The 19308-nt window shown below is 41.6% G+C and overlaps 1 protein-coding gene across 2 annotated transcripts in view; it reads right to left on the reverse strand.

Annotated features, from left to right (window-relative positions):
* The window catches only part of LOC139547036 (regulator of nonsense transcripts 3A-like), a 31697-nt gene extending 13195 nt beyond the window's left edge, over positions 1 to 18502 (reverse strand). For both annotated transcript variants that reach the window (XM_071356086.1, XM_071356085.1), the window contains exons 1-9: positions 18296 to 18502; positions 16570 to 16676; positions 16151 to 16257; positions 13301 to 13399; positions 12747 to 12857; positions 12612 to 12667; positions 9405 to 9563; positions 7083 to 7216; positions 1563 to 1860 (exon numbers count right to left, since the gene is read on the reverse strand). In XM_071356086.1, coding sequence (XP_071212187.1) covers positions 1563 to 1860; positions 7083 to 7216; positions 9405 to 9563; positions 12612 to 12667; positions 12747 to 12857; positions 13301 to 13399; positions 16151 to 16257; positions 16570 to 16676; positions 18296 to 18436 — 1212 coding nt within the window. In that variant the 5' untranslated portion in view covers positions 18437 to 18502. The remainder of the gene's footprint in view (positions 1 to 1562; positions 1861 to 7082; positions 7217 to 9404; positions 9564 to 12611; positions 12668 to 12746; positions 12858 to 13300; positions 13400 to 16150; positions 16258 to 16569; positions 16677 to 18295) is intronic.
* Positions 18503 to 19308: the final 806 nt, after the last annotated feature.

Genomic DNA, 19308 nt, shown 5'->3' on the forward strand with positions numbered 1-19308 from the left:
TCCACACATCGAAAGGGGTTGGAGGCGAAGGAAAAACATAAGTGCTACCAAATTTAACAATATGCATTTCATAAATATTCAAATAAAGTGTGTACATAAAACGTCTTAAACACGTCTGTAAAACCACAATGAGGACATCGACCTACCAAGCAAGTTTTCATAAATCATTGGGTCCAGTGTAAGTAAAACGAGTAATCTGAAATAGGGGCATAATTCATGTTCAAATTTACAACATTACATACATAGGCATTTCATAATTAAGACCTTTGGGAAATAATGTCTGGAGGGTGAAAATCCCAAAACATTTTGGCTGATTTTCTTTTGTGGCTGGCAGTTAGCATGGACCAATTTATCGCATAAATAAAACATGCCAGTGTTTCTTGACCGCATCTCCCACTTTTCGCGTGTTCAAAGTACATGTAGTTGTGAACATTAGAGTGTTCTTTAGCGGGTCTTTTTTGTAGCAGTTCATTGTCGTGGTTTCCCCAATAAAAAATTAAAGAGCTTCATCCACACATTGTGGAGAACAGCCTCCTCTTAGAAACCTATTGTGAATCTCCGCTGCTTTTTCTAGATAGTCCTGAAAATTATTTGTTAGCTGGGGAGGAGGGAGTTTCACATCTAGCTTGGCTATTAGACAATTCTTTAGTAAAGTTTGAATAGTCTATTGTTCAGCTAATAGCCCATCCTGCTATGCTTGTGAAAAACTAATAATAATACTTTTTCCCCTTTCCACGTAAAAGATTCCAATTGACACAGTGTTTTTAGCCACAATCGATCCCAACCCAAATGAATACATTTGGGCACAGTCGATAGCATGCTGGACTTCGGGCAAGAATGTTGAGGGTTCGAAAACCTGCTCCCTGCTTGCTATAATGAATTAGTTTGATACACCTGGTATTGGATATGGCTGGGGGGGGAAAACTTGCTAAATAGCCATTTTTGTAAATTAACTTTATAACAAAAAAATATTCACAATCATTTGTCTCTACATTAACTAACATATTCCTCTCAATTGTAATTTTTTTTCTTGACTCGTTATGATGTTATAACTACATACATTTGCTTCCAGTAATGTTTTGTCAGCCATCTTTGCTGAAGTCACCAGGCACAGGTGGTCCGCGTCAAATTCGTCATTGGAACCACTCAATATGATTGGTCATATAAAAACCTTTGGACCCAAATGCATAATGAGTGCTCTAACTCCCTCTTGTGGTGGTCTGGAGCAATGACGCTGTGGCGCTGGGTACCTCTAAGTCCCGCGGTGTAAGCTCACAACTTTTAAAGGAGAAACCACTGTATGGTGGGGTTATATTGTAAAAAAAAAACTGAATATATCAGAAGAATGTAAAACAACCTTTGTTAACTTAAAAATACTTAAAAGTCCAAACGAATCCAACCTTGCAACAATAGTTTTTACAATGTACGTACAGGAATAATTACACAGTAATAAAGGCACTGTAATGTAAAACGTAACCTTCTGTACATTACCAATGTTCTTTCAATAAAAATGAACCACAAAAAGAACAACCTACCCCAACACCAGAAACTCTCTTGCTCACCTTGTCGCTCACCTTGTTCCGGGTGCGGTCCTTCCTGCTAGCGCCAATGCCCTCCCTGTCCTCCTTACCCACCTTGTCGCCCGTACTGGGACAGTAGGAGTAGGAGCCGTGGTGGTGGCCATCTTTCTTGGCCCGGTCCTGGCAGTAGCCTTTACCCCACTTTGTCTCCTCCTTGCGCCGTATGAACTTGTCAAACTCATAGTGGTGGCGCTGTCGTTTCCTCTCCTCGTCTCTTCCTCTGTGGTCTTTGTCTCTCTGCCTGCGGCCATGTTCTCCCTTATCGCTCTCCATCTGACCCCTAGTGGCAGGAAAGGGAAGAACAGTTAGAATGGTTATCACACTGGAGGGTTGTGGTATCAGTTTAAGACCTTGGCCCTGAATAGAAACATTCGTTTTGTAAAGGTAAGGTTGTAGGTGGGTCATGGCCAAAGTTGGCATCCCACTGTGATAAGGAAGTTCGCTCAAAGTAAAAGGCTCTTTCTCACAAAGTCCTTGATTCGGACGAAAATAATTAATACGAGCACATCTTGTTTGTTTTTTTGTGTGTATTTTTCACCCTTTTTTTCTCCCCAATTTTGTGGTATACAATTGGTAGTTGTTACAGTCCTGTCTCATCGCTGCAACTCCCGTACGGACTCGGGAGAGGCGAAGGTCAAGAGCCATGCGTTCTCTGAAACACAACCCAACCAAGCCGCACTGCTTCTTGACACAATGCCCATCCAACCCGGAAGCCAGCCGCACCAACGTGTCGGAGGATACACCGTACACCTGGCGACTGTGTCAGCGTGCACTGTGCCCGGCCCGCCACAGGATTCGCTAGTGAGACAAGGATATCCCTGCCGGCCTAACCCGGACGACGCTGGGCCATTTGTGCGCCGTCTCATGGGCCTCCCGGTCGCATGCCGGCTGCGACAGAGCCTGGAATCGAACCCAGAATCTCTACTGGCACAGCTAGCACTGCGATGCAGTGCCTTAGACCACTGCGCCACTCGGGAGGCCCATGTCTCATTTTTTTATCTGTATTGTTGTCTATCACTTGTTTTCTTTGGTGCAATTAAATAAAACAAGAACCAATAAAACAAAAATATTGTCCTGCTGCAATCCGTCAATTATTTAATCAGAACTGGATAGATTTTTGCTTTCACATGTGAAAATAGAGGGGTTGTTTGTTTATTCAACAAAACCACTGCGCTGACAACCATGGGGCAAAACAGTTGGCTGAGATTGTTGACAATATGTAAACTATATTTAATCTACAAATGTTTATTGAAAACAAATACATTTGCACAATGAGCACTTGTCTCTCAAATAGATCGTTACAGTTGTTGGTTAGCTAGCTAGCGAATTTTAGCCATATTAGCATTGACATGAAATCAGTCAAAACACCTCAAAACAAGACATGGTGTCAAGAACAAGATAAAACTAGCTGAAATGAGCCACCATCGATTCCCCACATGGCAGTCCTTGTCATTTTTGCTAGCTAGCTGACTGTTCAGAATCATAACAAAGCATGGCTTCCGGCCACATTGATGCAAGCAAATCATTTGCGTGAACTTGTCAGCCAACCGTCTATAAGCTGAAATTGTTATCGGGGACACTGCCACTGACAGGTCTGTGGGTTTCGTTCTGTGAATGAATGAATTAATACATTTCTCTGCCTGTTTTTTACATTAACATTGCATCAGTGCAGCAATGTATCAATAGCCAATGTGATCACATCACACTAGCTAAACATCGCTCTCGCCATACAAACGTCCCTGCCAGTTCATTGCCAACGCTGTAACCAAGAGGATCGATCTATGCTTGTCTCCTCGAATAGGCCTAGGCTTGAAATAAGTTTCAAACTATATTGCTGTTCATTGTCAATATAGGTTGCTCATTCAAGCGCTAGAGAGAGGGGGAAGAGAAAGTCGAGTTGCCAGCAGAGATGCATGAATTGCGCATGAAGGGAATAGTAAGGAAGACAGAGAGCTGTGTAACATGCTGACCACACCACTCGCGTCGCAAAATAAATGTACACATACACGTTATTCAATCATTGCACCCACACCGCTCGTGGGCGTCAGCGAGCGTCTGCATGGCCAGGCGCTAAAATAGAAATTGGTTATATTTGTGACGCTCAACGTGCTGCAAGTCCGGCCTCTCCCATCTCCTCATTGGTTTTTAGGAGCATATACCCACGTGGGTGAATGAAAGATGAACTTAGGTGCACACTCCAGTAGGTTGCTGTAAAGTTGGTTGCCAACCGCCATATAAAGTCCAATGAAGAAAAATAAGCCTTAAGGAAGGAGGAGAGATGACGAGAAACAAATTCGGTTTACCGTTTTATCTGTGGATTAATTGTCGGAGTTGAGGACCTTGTGCATTTCAGGTAAAATAACAACCCGATGTTTATATAGGGGTTGGGTTAAATGCGGAAGACACATTTCAGTTGAATACATTCAGTTAGACAACTGACTAGGTATCCCCCTTTCATACCAGGACAAATTAGCTAGCAACAGCAAGTAAATGTTTAATGATTTTTGACCTGTCCCCAAATAAATATAATTGGTTCAGAGTTTGTTTTGATATTTCAACCTGCGTGTCCTGATCGCTTCTGGTGTGGGTGAACAAAATCAACGTGTCCAGTTTGGTCAGCATGTAAGTTAGACATTTCACAACAATTCAGAGAGAAAATAGAGAGAAATAATAAAAAAGTAATAACACACAATGAGTAATGATAACTTGGCTATATATATGGGGTACCAGTACCGAGTCTATATTAATGAATCATTCGTATAGCATATACAGTGGGGAGAACAAGTATTTGATACACTGCCGATTTTGCAGGTTTTCCTACTTACAAAGCATGTAGAGGTCTGTAATTATTATCATAGGTACACTTAAACTGTGAGAGACGGAATCTAAAACAAAAATCCAGAAAATCACATTGTATGATTTTTAAGTAATTAATTTGCATTTTATTGCATGACATAAGTATTTGATACATCAGAAAAGCAGAACTTAATATTTGGTACAGAAACCTTTGTTTGCAATTACAGAGATCATACGTTTCCTGTAGTTCTTGACTAGGTTTGCACACACTGCAGCAGGGATTTTGGCCCACTCCTCCCTACAGACCTTCTCCAGATCCTTCAGGTTTCGGGGCTGTCGCTGGGCAATACGGACTTTCAGCTCCCTCCAAAGATTTTCTATTGGGTTCAGGTCTGGAGACTGGCTAGGCCACTCCAGGACCTTGAGATGCTTCTTACGGAGCCACTCCTTAGTTGCCATGGCTGTGTGCTTCGTGTCGTTGTCATGCTGGAAGACCCAGCCACGACCCATCTTCAATGCTCTTACTGAGGGAAGGAGGTTGTTGGCCAAGATCTCGCGATACATGGCCCCATCCATCCTCCCCTCAATACGGTGCAGTCGTCCTGTCCCCTTTGCAGAAAAGCATCCCCAAAGAATGATGTTTCCACCTCCATGCTTCACGGTTGGGATGGTGTTCTTGGGGTTGTACTCATACTTCTTCTTCCTCCAAACACGGCGAGTGGAGTTAGACCAAAAAGCTCTATTTTTGTCTCATCAGACCACATGACCTTCTCCCATTCCTCCTCTGGATCATCCAGATGGTCATTGGCAAACTTCAGACAGGCCTGGACATGCACTGGCTTAAGCAGGGGGACCTTGCGTGCGCTGCAGGATTTTAATCCATGACGGCGTAGTGTGTTACTAATGGTTTTCTTTGAGACTGTGGTCCCAGCTCTCTTCAGGTCATTGACCAGGTCCTGCCGTGTAGTTCTGGGCTGATCCCTCACCTTCCTCATGATCATTGATGCCCCACGAGGTGAAATCTTGCATGGAGCCCCAGACCGAGGGTGATTGACCGTCATCTTGAACTTCTTCCATTTTCTAATAATTGCGCCAACAGTTGTTTCCTTCTCACCAAGCTGCTTGCCTATTGTCCTGTAGCCCATCCCAGCCTTGTGCAGGTCTACAATTTTATCCCTGATGTCCTTACACAGCTCTCTGGTCTTGGCCATTGTGGAGAGGTTGGAATCTGTTTGATTGTGTGTGGACAGGTGTCTTTTATACAGGTAACGAGTTCAAACAGGTGCAGTTAATACAGGTAATGAGTGGAGAACAGGAGGGCTTCTTAAAGAAAAACTAACAGGTCTGTGAGAGCCGGAATTCTTACTGGTTGGTAGGTGATCAAATACTTATGTCATGCAATAAAATGCAAATTAATTATTTAAAAATCATACAATGTGATTTTCTGGATTTTTGTTTTAGATTCCGTCTCTCACAGTTGAAGTGTACCTATGATAAAAATTACAGACCTCTACATGCTTTGTAAGTAGGAAAACCTGCAAAATCGGCAGTGTATCAAATACTTGTTCTCCCCACTGTATATATATTTTTTAATAGACCTACTAAAGTGAATCTAGGCGATCACCTGTTCTATAAGCAACCCTAAAAGAGACAAAATCCGTCAGAGTTTACCCTAATCAATAAGTGGTTGCACAGATTTAGATAAAGCACTCAAGTTCAAATGAAGTGTCAAACTAACCACACACTGCTTTAAAAAAATGGCCGATCAATTAGGCTATGGAAAGGTTGCATGCATGTGTTTTTATTTTCTAATGGTTGTCAATTTCATCTTCACATAGCCTATATCACCGCTGTCTCTATATCTCCCACTTAAAACTTTCCTCGTCAATTTTAATGATTGAGCACTATTCTATAACGTAGACTAGTTTTTGATATCCAACAGAAATGATTTTGAAGTTAATGGAGAAATGTGATTTGCTTATGTGTCTGAGTAAGATGCGCTGCAGAAGGCTTTGATTGATAGGTGGGTGGGTGTGCGTGTAGGCTATGAGTTTGTTAATTCTTTATGTCCATTCACATAGTTTAATAAAATAGACCTAGCCTGTCTGGACTTCATCTCTTTAATCAGATAGAAAGAAAACTGTAGGCAGCAAGCATCATGATGGTCAGCATACTGTATGTGTGAGAAATGATGACAGGTGCCAGTTTTGCGTTTCCTCTCTTATTAAATGTGCCACTGAATGAAACGTAGCCAATAATATCATATTGAGTCATGATCCATCCTATAGATAAAAAGCCTATCCTAATATTTTCAGTCGCATATTGGTTTTTCCAGTAGTGTATTATTTTTCTCATTACTGCATCCTCTCTAGCTACTATGAACAGCATATTAGTACTGAAAATGACCACAGCAGCATTGGTGATATGATACGAATGGTTTGGAAAAGTGGAAGGAAATATGTATCAGACTTTGTGTGAATGGTTTAGTGCTTCAAAATCTGAATCTGTATTTTTGGTGAATTCGGATGAAAAGATTGCTATGCAGTTGGTGAGAAAAGGGCTTAAGGCATAGAAAACATCCCACCACTAGCTAACTCCAATTTTGGTTTGTCAGAACTGAGAAAAACAAAGCATCGGAGACTGGGAAAAAAACATATGAATAGTTCACTTATCTACATGAATAGTTCACTTAAAAAAGGTACAAACTTGTCCTTGGCTTCCTTGAACTTCATTTGTCCACTGGGTTTGTCCCACTTGGCCCTCTCCATATCCCCACTGTCCCCTTTGTCCTTGAGCCTGTCAGAGTCCATGTCATCGTCCCGGTCACTCTTCTTTAGGAGCTGAAGCAAGCCCAAAACACACTTACTACCCAAAAACGACTAGCAGTTATTAGCAAAACAGTCACTAACTATCTATTCTTTCTTTAATCCTTAAATGGCCAGTTGCTACATACATTTTTTGACTTGTAAATTATATTTGATTCTTGAAGAATCCATAAAAAATGCCTCATGAGCTGAATTCAACTCTTCTACCCAATCAGAACCCAAAATACAGTTGAAGTCGGAAGTTTACATACACCTTAGCCAAATACATTTAAACTCAGTTTTTCACAATTCCTGACATTTAATCCTAGTAGAAATTCCCTGTCTTACGTCAGTTACGATCACCACTTTATTTTAAGAATGTGAAATGTCAGAATAATAGTAGAGAGAAGGAGTTATTGCAGCTATTATTTCTTTCATCACATTCCCAGTGGGTCAGAAGTTTACATACACTCAATTAGTATTTGGTAGCATTGCCTTTAACATGTTTTGTGTAGCCTTCCACAAGCTTCCCACAATAAGTTGGGTGAATTTTGGCCCATTCCTCCTGACAGAGCTGGTGTAACTGAGTCAGGTATGTAGGCCTCCTTGTTCGCACACACTTTTTCAGTTCTGCCCACAAATCTTCTATAGGATTGAGGTCAGGGCTTTGTGATGGCCACTCCAATACCTTGACTTTGTTGTCCTTACGCCATTTTGCCACAACTTTGGAAGTATGTTTGGGGTCATTGTCCATTTGGAAGACCCATTTGCAACCAAGCTTTAACTTCCTGACTGATGTCTTGAGATGTTGCTTCAATATATCCACATAATTATCCTCCCTCATGATGCCATCTATTTTGTGAAGTGCACCAGTCCCTCCTGCAGCAAAGCACCCCCACAACATGATGCTGCCACCCCTGTGCTTCACGGTTGGGATGGTGTTCTTCGGCTTGCAAGCATCCCCCTTTTTCTTCCACACATAACGATGGTCATTATGGCCAAACAGTTCTATTTTTGTTTCATCAGACCAGAGGACATTTCTCCATAAAGTATGATCTTTGTCCCCATGTGCAGTTGCAAACCGTAGTCTGCCTTTATGGCGGTTTTGGAGCAGTGGCTTCTTCCTTGCTGAGCGGCCATTCAGGTTATGTCGATTTAGGACTCGTTTTACTGTGAATATAGATACTTTTGTACCTGTTTCCTCCAGCATCTTCACAAGGTTTTTTGCTGTTGTTCTAGGACTGATTTGCACATTTCGCACCAAAGTACGTTCATCTCTAGGAGACAGAACGAGTCTCCTTCCTGAGCGGTACGACGGCTACGTGGTCCCATGGTGTTTATACTTGCGTACTATTGTTTGTACAGATGAACGTGGTACCTTCAGGCATTTAGAAATTTCTCCCAAGGATGAACCAGACTTGTGGAGGTCTTGGCAAATTTCTTTTGATTTTCCCATTATGTCAAGCAAAGAGGCACTGAGTTTGAAGGTAGGCCTTGAAATACATCCACAGGTACACCTTCAATTGACTCAAATTATGTCAATTAGCTTATCAGAAGCTTCTAAAGCCATGACATCATTTTCTGGAATTTTTCAAGCTGTTTAAAGGCACAGTCAACTTATTGTATGTAAACTTCTAACCCACTGAAATTGTGATACAGTGAATTATAAGTTAAATAATCTGTCTGTAAACAATTGTTGGAAAAATTACTTGTGTCATGCACAAAGTAGATGTCCTAACTGACTTGCCAAAACTAGTTTGTTAACAAGAAATTTGTGGAGTGTTTGAAAAACAAGTTTCAATGACTCCAACCTAAGTCTATGTAAACTTCCAACTTCAACTGTATATATGTTTGTTTTACTCCAATGTTTGTAAACAAAGTAAATGTACACAAACACTATATAGCCTCAAAATATGGCTAAAACTCACATTTTGGTCATCCTTAGCACTATGAATTTGAGAGTGATTACATTTCTCTAGCCCCATCCCTCAGTTTTTTACCGAAACGGGCTGGGACGGCGATTTGTTATTATTTTTACTGCTGATTGCAGCTTTAACTCTAGGTCCCGAGTTTACGAACTAACTAAAACTTAAGACTAACAAAACCCAGCATACAAAGGGCTTCCTAAACACTTGAATTCAGTGAATGTGCATATACTACTCAAAATGTTCTTTGATTTGAACTTAGTTTCAACAGAATTAGTTTCAACAGAATCAGTGACCACCTTAATCTTGATCTCCTTCTCCGACAGCTTCTTCAGTTTATCCGCCTCCTTGCGTTTGCGTCTCTCCTCCTCCCGCCGCTTCCTTTTCTCCTCCTCCCTCTGGCGTTTCTTCTCCATCTCCCTGCGTCGACGCTCCTCTCTCTTTTCCTCTCTTATCCTCTGCAGAAAGAAAAAAAATGGCATCTCGTAGTGAGAGTTAATCTACAGTGGTTCCTAAATTAAAAAGGGTTGAGTTTATGCTGCAGAGCACTGAGGTAGATTGTAGTACTTTGCATCACCACAAGGGGGAGCTAGAACACAGATTATGCTTCTGGGTTGGGAGTAAAGCGCTGGTACCTAGGTGCTAATGTGTCTCTCTTCTATCTGAATGATGTGCATTGATGAATGGGTCATAGAAACTGACAATTGCCTCTTGAATTCACAATTGAATTTGAATAAACTGAATGATGAGGATGAAGAAGAAGAGGGTGATTGCATTTAGGGTGGCAGGTAGCCTAGTGGTTAGAGCATTGGGCCAGTAACGGAAAGGTTGCTGGATCAAATCCCGAGCCGACAAGGTAAAAATCTGTAGTTCTGCCCCTGAACAAGGCAGTTAACCCACAGTTCCCTGGTAGGCGGTTAAATAAAAATGTTTAAGAATTGCTCTTCCTCTGTCCCGCGTGCACACCCAGAAAAAGACATGTATTTTTTTTGTTTCTACCTTGTCAGAAGAAGCTGTAAGTGGACTGTAGCCCATTACTTACTATAACTCTTGTTACACTGTAATGCTTTTATTGTAAGACAAACAAAAATGTAATGTTATATTCCATTATCGTCTTAAAATATATATGTGTTGATGTGTTGACTGAAAATACGCGAGTGATGACTCATAAATTAATAAATTGGCGGTGCAGCCATATAGCCTCGGCTACTAAGCACGGGTAAATAAAACTCAAAACATGCTATTCTGTTATTTTGAAATGCATTGTCATAGTATATCAATAGACCCTTGATGCCGAGTTGATTTCTATTTTTAGGGACTTGTATCAAACAGGTGAACAATCTTTTTTACCATTTGGAACAGTGTAAACAACACAACAAATACAAAAATCATTTATAAAGAATGTTTTATCTGTTCTAAGATTAAAAACATTTGCATTTACTCGTGAATGCAATTCCTTTAGCCAACATGTTGCGGTTTATTTATTGTTTACTTAGTCAAGGCTCCCTTTGATTTGATGAATTAAGGTCACTAATTAGTAAAGAATTCACCTCACATGGTTGTCTAAGTCTTAATTGAAAGGAAAAATCTAAAACCTGCAGACACTAGGCCCTCCATGGAATGAGTTTAACACCCCTGATCTACAGTATTTGTTCATCAACATCTTAATGTCAATAAAATAATGATTAAAAAAAGTATGTTTTAAAATGCAGATGTTTATTTCAACTGCATTTGAACTAAATTTAAGTTGCACTTCCTCCACTCCATGACCATGGGCAAAATGTTGCTGAGATGATCAATGTATTTACTGCATTGTAAGTTTCTCGAGCCAAAACGTCTTCTCGAGCCAAAACGCTTGTAGGCTTGGTAGAATTATGGATGAATGTTTTCAGTTGAGAAAAAAAAAAAAAAAGTTAGATATACTGTAGGCCTATCCAGCTGTAGGTGACACTTTACCCTTTGGAACAACACAATTACCAGGTGAAGAGTAGGCCGTTTGCCTGCCTCAACGGCGAGTGTGGCCTCTTTGAAGCGATAGAGGACATCAACAACATCCCTCTTTCACAATGGCTGTTATCTGCCGTTTTGTGCTGGGAACTGTCCCACTCCATGATCAATAACTCCCTCTCCACAAGCACCCACTCTTTGTTTATATAATGGGCTGTAAGGCACAAGTATCCTCGCTCAACTCCAGGACCACACGCCAACTAATCTTTGGGCTGATGAGATAGCTCTTTATTTTTATTCATGGTAATTCACTACGAAGCTGTATTTTTTGCAAGACTCTACAGTGCGAGAGGAGAGACTCTCAGACAGAAACATTCACGCCACCAATAACTCGGCAAGGTGTTAAAACCCCAATTGGTGCCACAGTTTAGGCTACCGTTAAATGCTGCAGTCCGTCGTCTGAGCGAGGATAGGAGCGAGCGCAGTGTGCCTATTGATTTTGACCTTCTGAATGTATAGATCTATGGAATGTTACCGAATAGATAACAACAATAGAAACAAACATCTGGTGGCATCTCGATTTACAGAATATCCCTCCCTCATTTACACAACAAATATCCAAAAGTATCCCAATTAGCGGGAGAGATGGGGGCATCTTCTTGTCACACAGTGCTGAAGTTTATAATGGCTGTCAGTCACAGTGCTGTGAATAGGAGAACCGGCTACAACTAAAATTATCGTAAATAAAGGCCAGGATATAATGGAACGAGTCACATTTGGATAGAAACAATCAGATTTTGGCCTATAACCATCCAAATATTTCATACATTATTCTGTCCATATTGGGACTCAGCTTGCTTGATCTTCCTTTAGGTCTACAATGAAATATATAATTACATTTTAATCATGAAGTGTATTCACAAATTGCATGTCATGGTGATCTTAAAAAGGAGCATTAACGGCAAGCACTGTAAAAGGCGCTGCATGGTCAACCCGACGTCTGCATTGGCCACACAGCATTTACTGCGATGTGGCCTCCGCAGAAGTCAGAGCAAACATACTTTTGGAAGTTTTGGTATTTATTAGGATCCCCATTAGCCGCTGCAAAAGCATCAGCTACTCTTCCTGGGGTCCACATAAAACATAACATAATACAGAACACTATTAATTGTCAAGGAAGTGAGTTTGTACAGGATAACATAATACAGAACACTATTAATTGTCAAGGAAGTGAGTTTGTACAGGACCTCCCGCCCTCACCTACCGTCAACCAATTATGTCAATGCGGAGCTACACAGAGCCCTCCGTATTGTTACACAATTTGAGAGGTGCACAGCGATGCGGTACGGAGCTCAATTTGGCCTCTCTATGACTCCGGAGACTCCGTAATTGCGTCACACCATTCATACGGCGCCTCCGACCACATTTTCAGATCAAGCATAAATTGGCTTCGCCGTGGTATAACGCAACTTTTAATTGAGGAACCACTGTATATCTGGATAAGAGTCCACAAAGGACAACTATAAACACGTTATTTTCCACTGTTACAGTACTCTTACCTGCTTCTCAAGTTTCTTATTCTTGATGTACTCCAGAAGAGGTGTTGTTCTTTTGGCTGAAATGAAAATCACATATAATGCAAAGTCAGATTGATCGAATGCCGGACTTATTGGTTGACTGCTTGATCCTAGTACCTATGAGTTCCCTCGTCTTGGCCTCTATCTCTCCCAGCAGGGTTTCAGGGTTGGCCATGGACTTCTCCTCATCACAGGAGTAGTTCTCCAGAAAGCGACAGTACTCCGGGTCTGCGCGGGGGGGAGAAGGATTAGGATGAGTCAAGGAGAGGGATGAGGTCCATCAGTCACATTGTTACCAAGGATGTGGTGGTAAAGAGAAAAGGGGGGTAAAATATAGGGTTAAAGCTTCAGATGACAGGCGGTAATGTTATCATAGCTGAATACGCTCATTTGGTGTAATAGGTGTATATCTCTATTCAGAAAATAGAAAGGTTTGTTATCTGCCTTTGTGTGTGTTTATTTTATTTGTGTTATTAATCAGATGCTGGATAAATGCATAAAGTACAATGAGGGGGCTGAAAACCCATATACTATAAATGTAAAGGGTAGCATGGGTTCCAGTCTGTGTTTGCCAGACCCAACATGTTTTGACATTGAATGCAGACACAATCAGGCATCCAGGCTATATGTCTGGATAGTTTCTAAAAAAAAGACACAGGTCCAGCACCCACCTTCTTCAATGCTTCCAGCTTTGGCATCTTTCTTTTTGAGTTTCTTCTTGGATACTTTCTGAAAGGGTGCAAACTCTACCACAGCTGGGTACTCCTGGCCTGAGCAAATATTGACATGGAGACAGATCATCATTAGACAACACCTGACACAATGATCAAGAGAGCTTACACACACACACACACACACACACACACACACGCACACACACAGAGACAATAAAGCACCACAAAAAAAACAAGAAGCATCACAACTAAACACTGAACGTTGCCCATTGAGGATGTGTTTAATTGCATTATATATATCCAGCAGCACTATACTTCTACCCACTATTTACAGTGCCTTTGGAAAGTATTCAGACCGCTTGACTTTTTCCACATTTTGTAGGTTACAGCCTTATTCTAAAATTGATCAAATTGGGTTTTTTCCCTCTCTCAATCTACACACAAAACCCCATAATGACAAAGTAAAACCAGGTTTCGAAATGTTTGCCAATTTGTAAAACAACAAAAAAACTGAAATATCACATTTACATAAGTATTCAGACCCTTTACTCAGCACTTTGTTGAAGCACCTTTGGCGGACATTACAGCCTTGAGTCTGCTTGGGTATGACACTATAAGCTTGGCACACCTGTATTTGGAGAGTTTCTCCCATTCTTCTCTGCAGAGCCTCTCAAGCTCTGTCAGGTTGGATGGGGAGTGTTGCTGCACAGCTATTTTCAGGTCTCTCCAGAGATGTTCGATCGGGTTCAAGTCCGGGCTCTGGCTGGGCCACTCAAGGACATTCAGAGACTTGTCCCGAAGCCACTCCTGCATTGTCTTGGCTGTGTACTTAGGGGCGTGTCCTGTTGGAAGGTGAACCTTGGCCAAAGTCTGATGACATGAGCACTCTGGAGCAGGTTTTCATCTTTGCCTCGATCCTGACTTGTCTACCAGTCCCTGCCGCTGAAAAACATCCCCACAGCATGATGCTGCCACCGCCAGGCTTCACGATAGGGATGGTGCCAGGTTTCCTCCAGACGTGATGCTTGGCAATCAGGCCAAAGAGTTCAAGTTTGGTTTCATCAGACCAGAGAATCTTGTTTCTCATGGTCTGAGAGTCATTAGGTGCTTTTTTGGCAAACTCCAAGTGGGCTGTCATGTGACTTTTACTGAGGAGTGGCTTCCGTCTGGCCACTCTACCATAAAGGCCTGATTTGTGGAGTGCTGCAGAGATGGCTGTCCTTCTGGAAGGTTCTCCCATCTCCACAGATGAACTCTAGAGCTCTGTCAGAGTGACCATCAGGTTCTTGTACACCTCCCTGACCAAGGCCCTTCTCCCCCGATTGCTCAGTTTGGGGCAGCCAGTCCTGGTGGTTCCAAACTTCTTCCTTTTAAGAATGTTGGAGGCCACTGTGTTCTTGGGGACTTTCAATGCTGCAGAAATATTTTGGTACCCTTTCTCAGATCTGTGCCTCGACACAATCCTATCTCGGAGCTCTACGAACAATTCCTTCGACCTCATGGCTTGGTTTTTTCTCTGACATGCACTGTCAACCTTACATAGACAGGTGTGTGCCTTTTTCAAATCATGTCCAATCAATTAAATTTACCACAGGTGGAGTCCAATAAAGTCATAGAAACATCTAAAGGATGATGAAAAGAAACATGATTGACCTGAGCTCAAATTCAAGTCTTACAGCGAATGGTCTGAATACTTTTGTAAATAAGGTATCTGTTTTATATTTTACATTTTACATAAATTAGCAAAACATTCTAAAAACCTGTTTTCACTTTGTCATTATGGGATACTGTGCGTAGATTGCTGAGGAATTATTTTTATGTAATACATTTTAGAATAAGGCTGTAAACATAACAAAATGTGGAAAAGTCAAGGGTTCCGAATACTTTCCAAAGGCACCGTACTTCTACCCACAGGACTATCTGCTCAAAAACATTGTGTAAACACTAACTACTAAGCACTAACACATTGGTAATAGGAAATATTTAGGATAGGTTTCCCTGACACAGATTAAGCCTAGACCTGCACTAAAAAGCAAGATCGATGGAGAATCTCCAGAATAGGAAGAAGAAAGGCAGGCCCCAGTGCACAACTGAGCAAAAGGACAAGTACATTAGAGTGTCTAGTTTGAGAAACAGACGCCTCACAAGTCCTCAACTGGCAGCTTCATTAAATAATACCCGCAAAACACCAGTCTCAACGTCAACAGAGAAGAGGCGTCTCCGGGATGCTGGCCTTCTAGGCAGAGTTCCTCTGTCCAGTGTCTGTGTTCTTTTGCCCATCTTAACCTTTTATTTTTATTGGCCAGTCTGAGATATGTCTTTTTCTTTGCAACTCTGCCTAAAAGGCCAGCATCCCGGAGTCGCCATTTCTCAGAACAAGAATAGAATGACGAGTTTCTGGACATTTTGAGCCTGTAATCGAACCCACAAATGCTGATGCTCCAGATACTCAACTAATCTAAAGAAGGACAGTTTTATTGCTTCTTTAAATCAGGACAACATTTTTCAGCTGTGCTAACATAATTGCAAAAGGGTTTTCTAATAATCAATTAGCCTTTTAAAATTATAAACTTGGAACGCTAACACAACGTGCCATTGGAACACAGGAGTGATGGTTGCTGATAATGGGCCTCTGTAAGCCTATGCAGATATTCCATTAAAAAACAGCCATTTTCAGCTACAATAGTCATTTACAACATTAACAATGTCTACACTGTCTACACTGTATTTCTGATCAATTTGTTGTCATTTTAAAAATGGGCAAAAATGTTTTGCTTTTCTTTCAAAAACAAGGACATTTCTAAGTGACCCCAAACTTTTGAACGGTAGTGTACATAATAAATATACCTTTGTTATCAATGAAAACATAGCCATCAAAGCGGTCTCTGAAGAGCAGGATGTCCTCTGGGTTTTTGAAGTTGATGTAAGCTCTGGAGAACAAGTGTGGGTAGAGGCTGCATGGAATTAAGAGGTTGTTGAGTTAAATGTGGGGTTAAAAGGGCGATGATGACATATTCTCTGATACACCCTGATTTTAGGTGGTAAACAAATGATTAGATTGCTGTGCTAGTGTTTTAGCTTTGTTTTGGCAAGATCATTTAGAATTCATCCACAAACCAAGATTTGGTGAAGCCAATTGTTTAATATCTGTGGGTAATGTCAATATCATGATGTTGGCATCACCCGATGCAGATCTGAGAAAAACACTGACCTGTGAAGTCAGTGCACCCTGTCCCAACACATGGAGTATCCTACCAAATATTCACCTTTGATCTGCAGGGAAGAACTCAAAGTAGTCAAAGGATGGAAGAGGACTGAGCTGTTCTTCCAGCTGGTCCTTAGACAGGTTGGGTGGAAGTCGCCTTATTACTACCTGGAACCGAGAAGGACATACATGCACAAACACAAAATAGTAGGTTGAGATTACACTAGAATTGGCAAGACACCAAAGACATTCATGGTCACGTTAATAGTTGGATGGAATTTACTCTTAATCGTTGAATTCGTACTGTGTGTCTTGGTTGTTTGATTACATTTTCATATCTAGTTATAGACAATTTCCATTGCCTTGACAGGTAGACCTAAATATAGTCTATAATACACAAGCATGTGCTTGTTTACAGGTGGGTATTTATGTTCATTGAATTGAGCAATGTGTTCTAGGCATTCTTGTGGCAGAAGTGCACCGCCTATACCTTTGCCACTTTATCAACATAGCATAAGCTACAGTAGCGTGACATGCATACGATAGTACAGCAAACAGACATATTACTTTGTTCAAACATAGGCCTACTACATCAGATACACTATATATACACAAAAGTATGTGGACACCTCTTCAAATTAGTGGAATCGTCTATTTCAGCCACACTCGTTGCTGACAGGTGTATAAAATCAAGCACACAGCCATGCAATCTCCATAGACAAACATTGGCAGAATTATGGCCTTACTAAAGAGCTCAGTGACTTTCAACGTGGCACTGTCATCAGATGGCACCTTTCCAGTAAATCAGTTAGAACGCATTTCCAGGGCAGAAATTTGACTATGGAGTGATGAACAACGCTTTACCATCTGGCAGTCCGATGGACGAATATGGGTTTGGCAGATACCAGGAGAACGCTACCTGCCCGAACGCATAGTGCCAACTGTAAAGTCTGGTGGAGGAGGAAAAATGGTCTGGGGCTGTATTTCATGGTTGGGCTAGGCCCCTTATTTCCAGTTATATTCTAGATGATTCTGTGCTTCCAACTTTGTGGCAAAAGTTTGGGGAAGGTCCTTTCCTGGTTCAGCATGACGATGTCCCCATGCACAAAGTGATGTCCATATAGAAATGGTTTGTCGAGATCGGTGAGGAAGAACTTGACTGGCCTGCACAGAGCCCTGACCTCAACCCCATCAAACACTTTTGTGATTCAATTGGTAAGCCGTCTGCGAGCCAGGCCTAATCGCCCAACATCAGTGCCCGACCTCACTAATGCTCTTGTGGCTAAATGGAAGCAAGTCCCCGCAGCAAAGTTGCAACATTTAGTGGCAAGCCTTCCCAGAAGAGTGGAGGCTGTTATAGCAGCAAAGGGGGGAACAACTCAATATGAATGATTTTGGAATGAACTGTTCAACAGCAGGTGTCAACATACACTACATGACCAAAAGTATGTTGTTGTTGACATATATTGCATGCGCCTACCAAATTTTCTAACGATCTGCATTAGGCGCATGCAATATATGTCAACAACAACATACACTACATGACCAAAAGTATGTTGACACCTGGCGATGCAGTACAGAGCTCAATTTGGCCTCTGCGTGCCTTCCGGAGGCTCCGTAAATGCGTCACACCCTCCATAAGGAGAACCGACAACATTTTCGGATCAAGCATAAATTGTATCTTAGCATACCTCTCGCGTTCGCTGCCTGTGGTGCCGATTATGTTGCCTCGTTCATATCTGCGGCCGACTGCAATAACAAACACGCCATCACAGCGCTCTGCCTACCTTAGTAAATATCTCCTTCTTCTCTTCTTTCTGCTTTGAGTTGACAAAGACGGCGTCCTGTTCCCTCGGAATGTCTCTAAATTGTATCTCGACGATACTTTTCTCCCTGCCTCCGGGCATTTGGTCCTTTTCAGACCTCATCTCTCTCCATCTCTCTTCCTCTCCAGTGGAAGTCGCTATGTCCCCTCGCGAGAGTTCCAAACCAAGTACCGCGATTCTTCAATGCCTCAGCAAGGACGCTCTCCGCAAGAGCTTGTGTTGTGTTGTTTATGTCGTGTGCACTTCTCATTTATCAGTTTGTCTATTAAAAAAAATATTATACAATATACAATAAGTGCGACTTCTATAGTTTATTGATTTATTTAGTATTCACATGTTATAAACAGTCTTTACAGGTCTGAGCTGCGAATAGGACAATATTAGAAGGCTGGTCGCTGGTGGGATGTGTGATGAAGTAGGTCTACTGCATCTTAATAAGATGTTTTAAGAAATACTGTGTTCTTTCCCGGGATATTCTTGGCAATAAACGATAACATCAGTGACATCCATAAGGGAAATCAACATTCCCCAAACTTGAAGTTCTATAAGAAAGTAAAAAGAGAATTTTGAATCCTCGTGGACCTCAGTGCGCGTCTGATGTTGCAGGGAGAGTCCTATAGTTATGCCTCAATCAGACCGAAAGTGAGTTGCGTTTGGGTACTCCAGAAGTAGGCTACATTAATTTAAAATGGAGCGCTGCAACAACAAAAAAAATTACTTGGCAAATCAGTTAAGAACATTTTCGAGTCAACATGACAGCGGTGAGTTGCGGAGGAGTGAGCACTTTGGGGCAGAGGTCAGATGACGTGAGGGAGAACAGATATCACTAAGGTTCTGTCTAGCAACAGAGATGCATTGGCTGTTCAGATGTGTAGAAGGATACTCAGCATAGGAAAAAGTGTTAAATATCAGTGCTTGTGTGAATATGTATTTTGTCTTATGCAGCTGTATGACCCAAAGGGGGAATAAACTTG

Source organism: Salvelinus alpinus, chromosome 20, assembly GCF_045679555.1.
Source record: "Salvelinus alpinus chromosome 20, SLU_Salpinus.1, whole genome shotgun sequence".
NCBI classification, from domain to species: domain Eukaryota; kingdom Metazoa; phylum Chordata; class Actinopteri; order Salmoniformes; family Salmonidae; genus Salvelinus; species Salvelinus alpinus.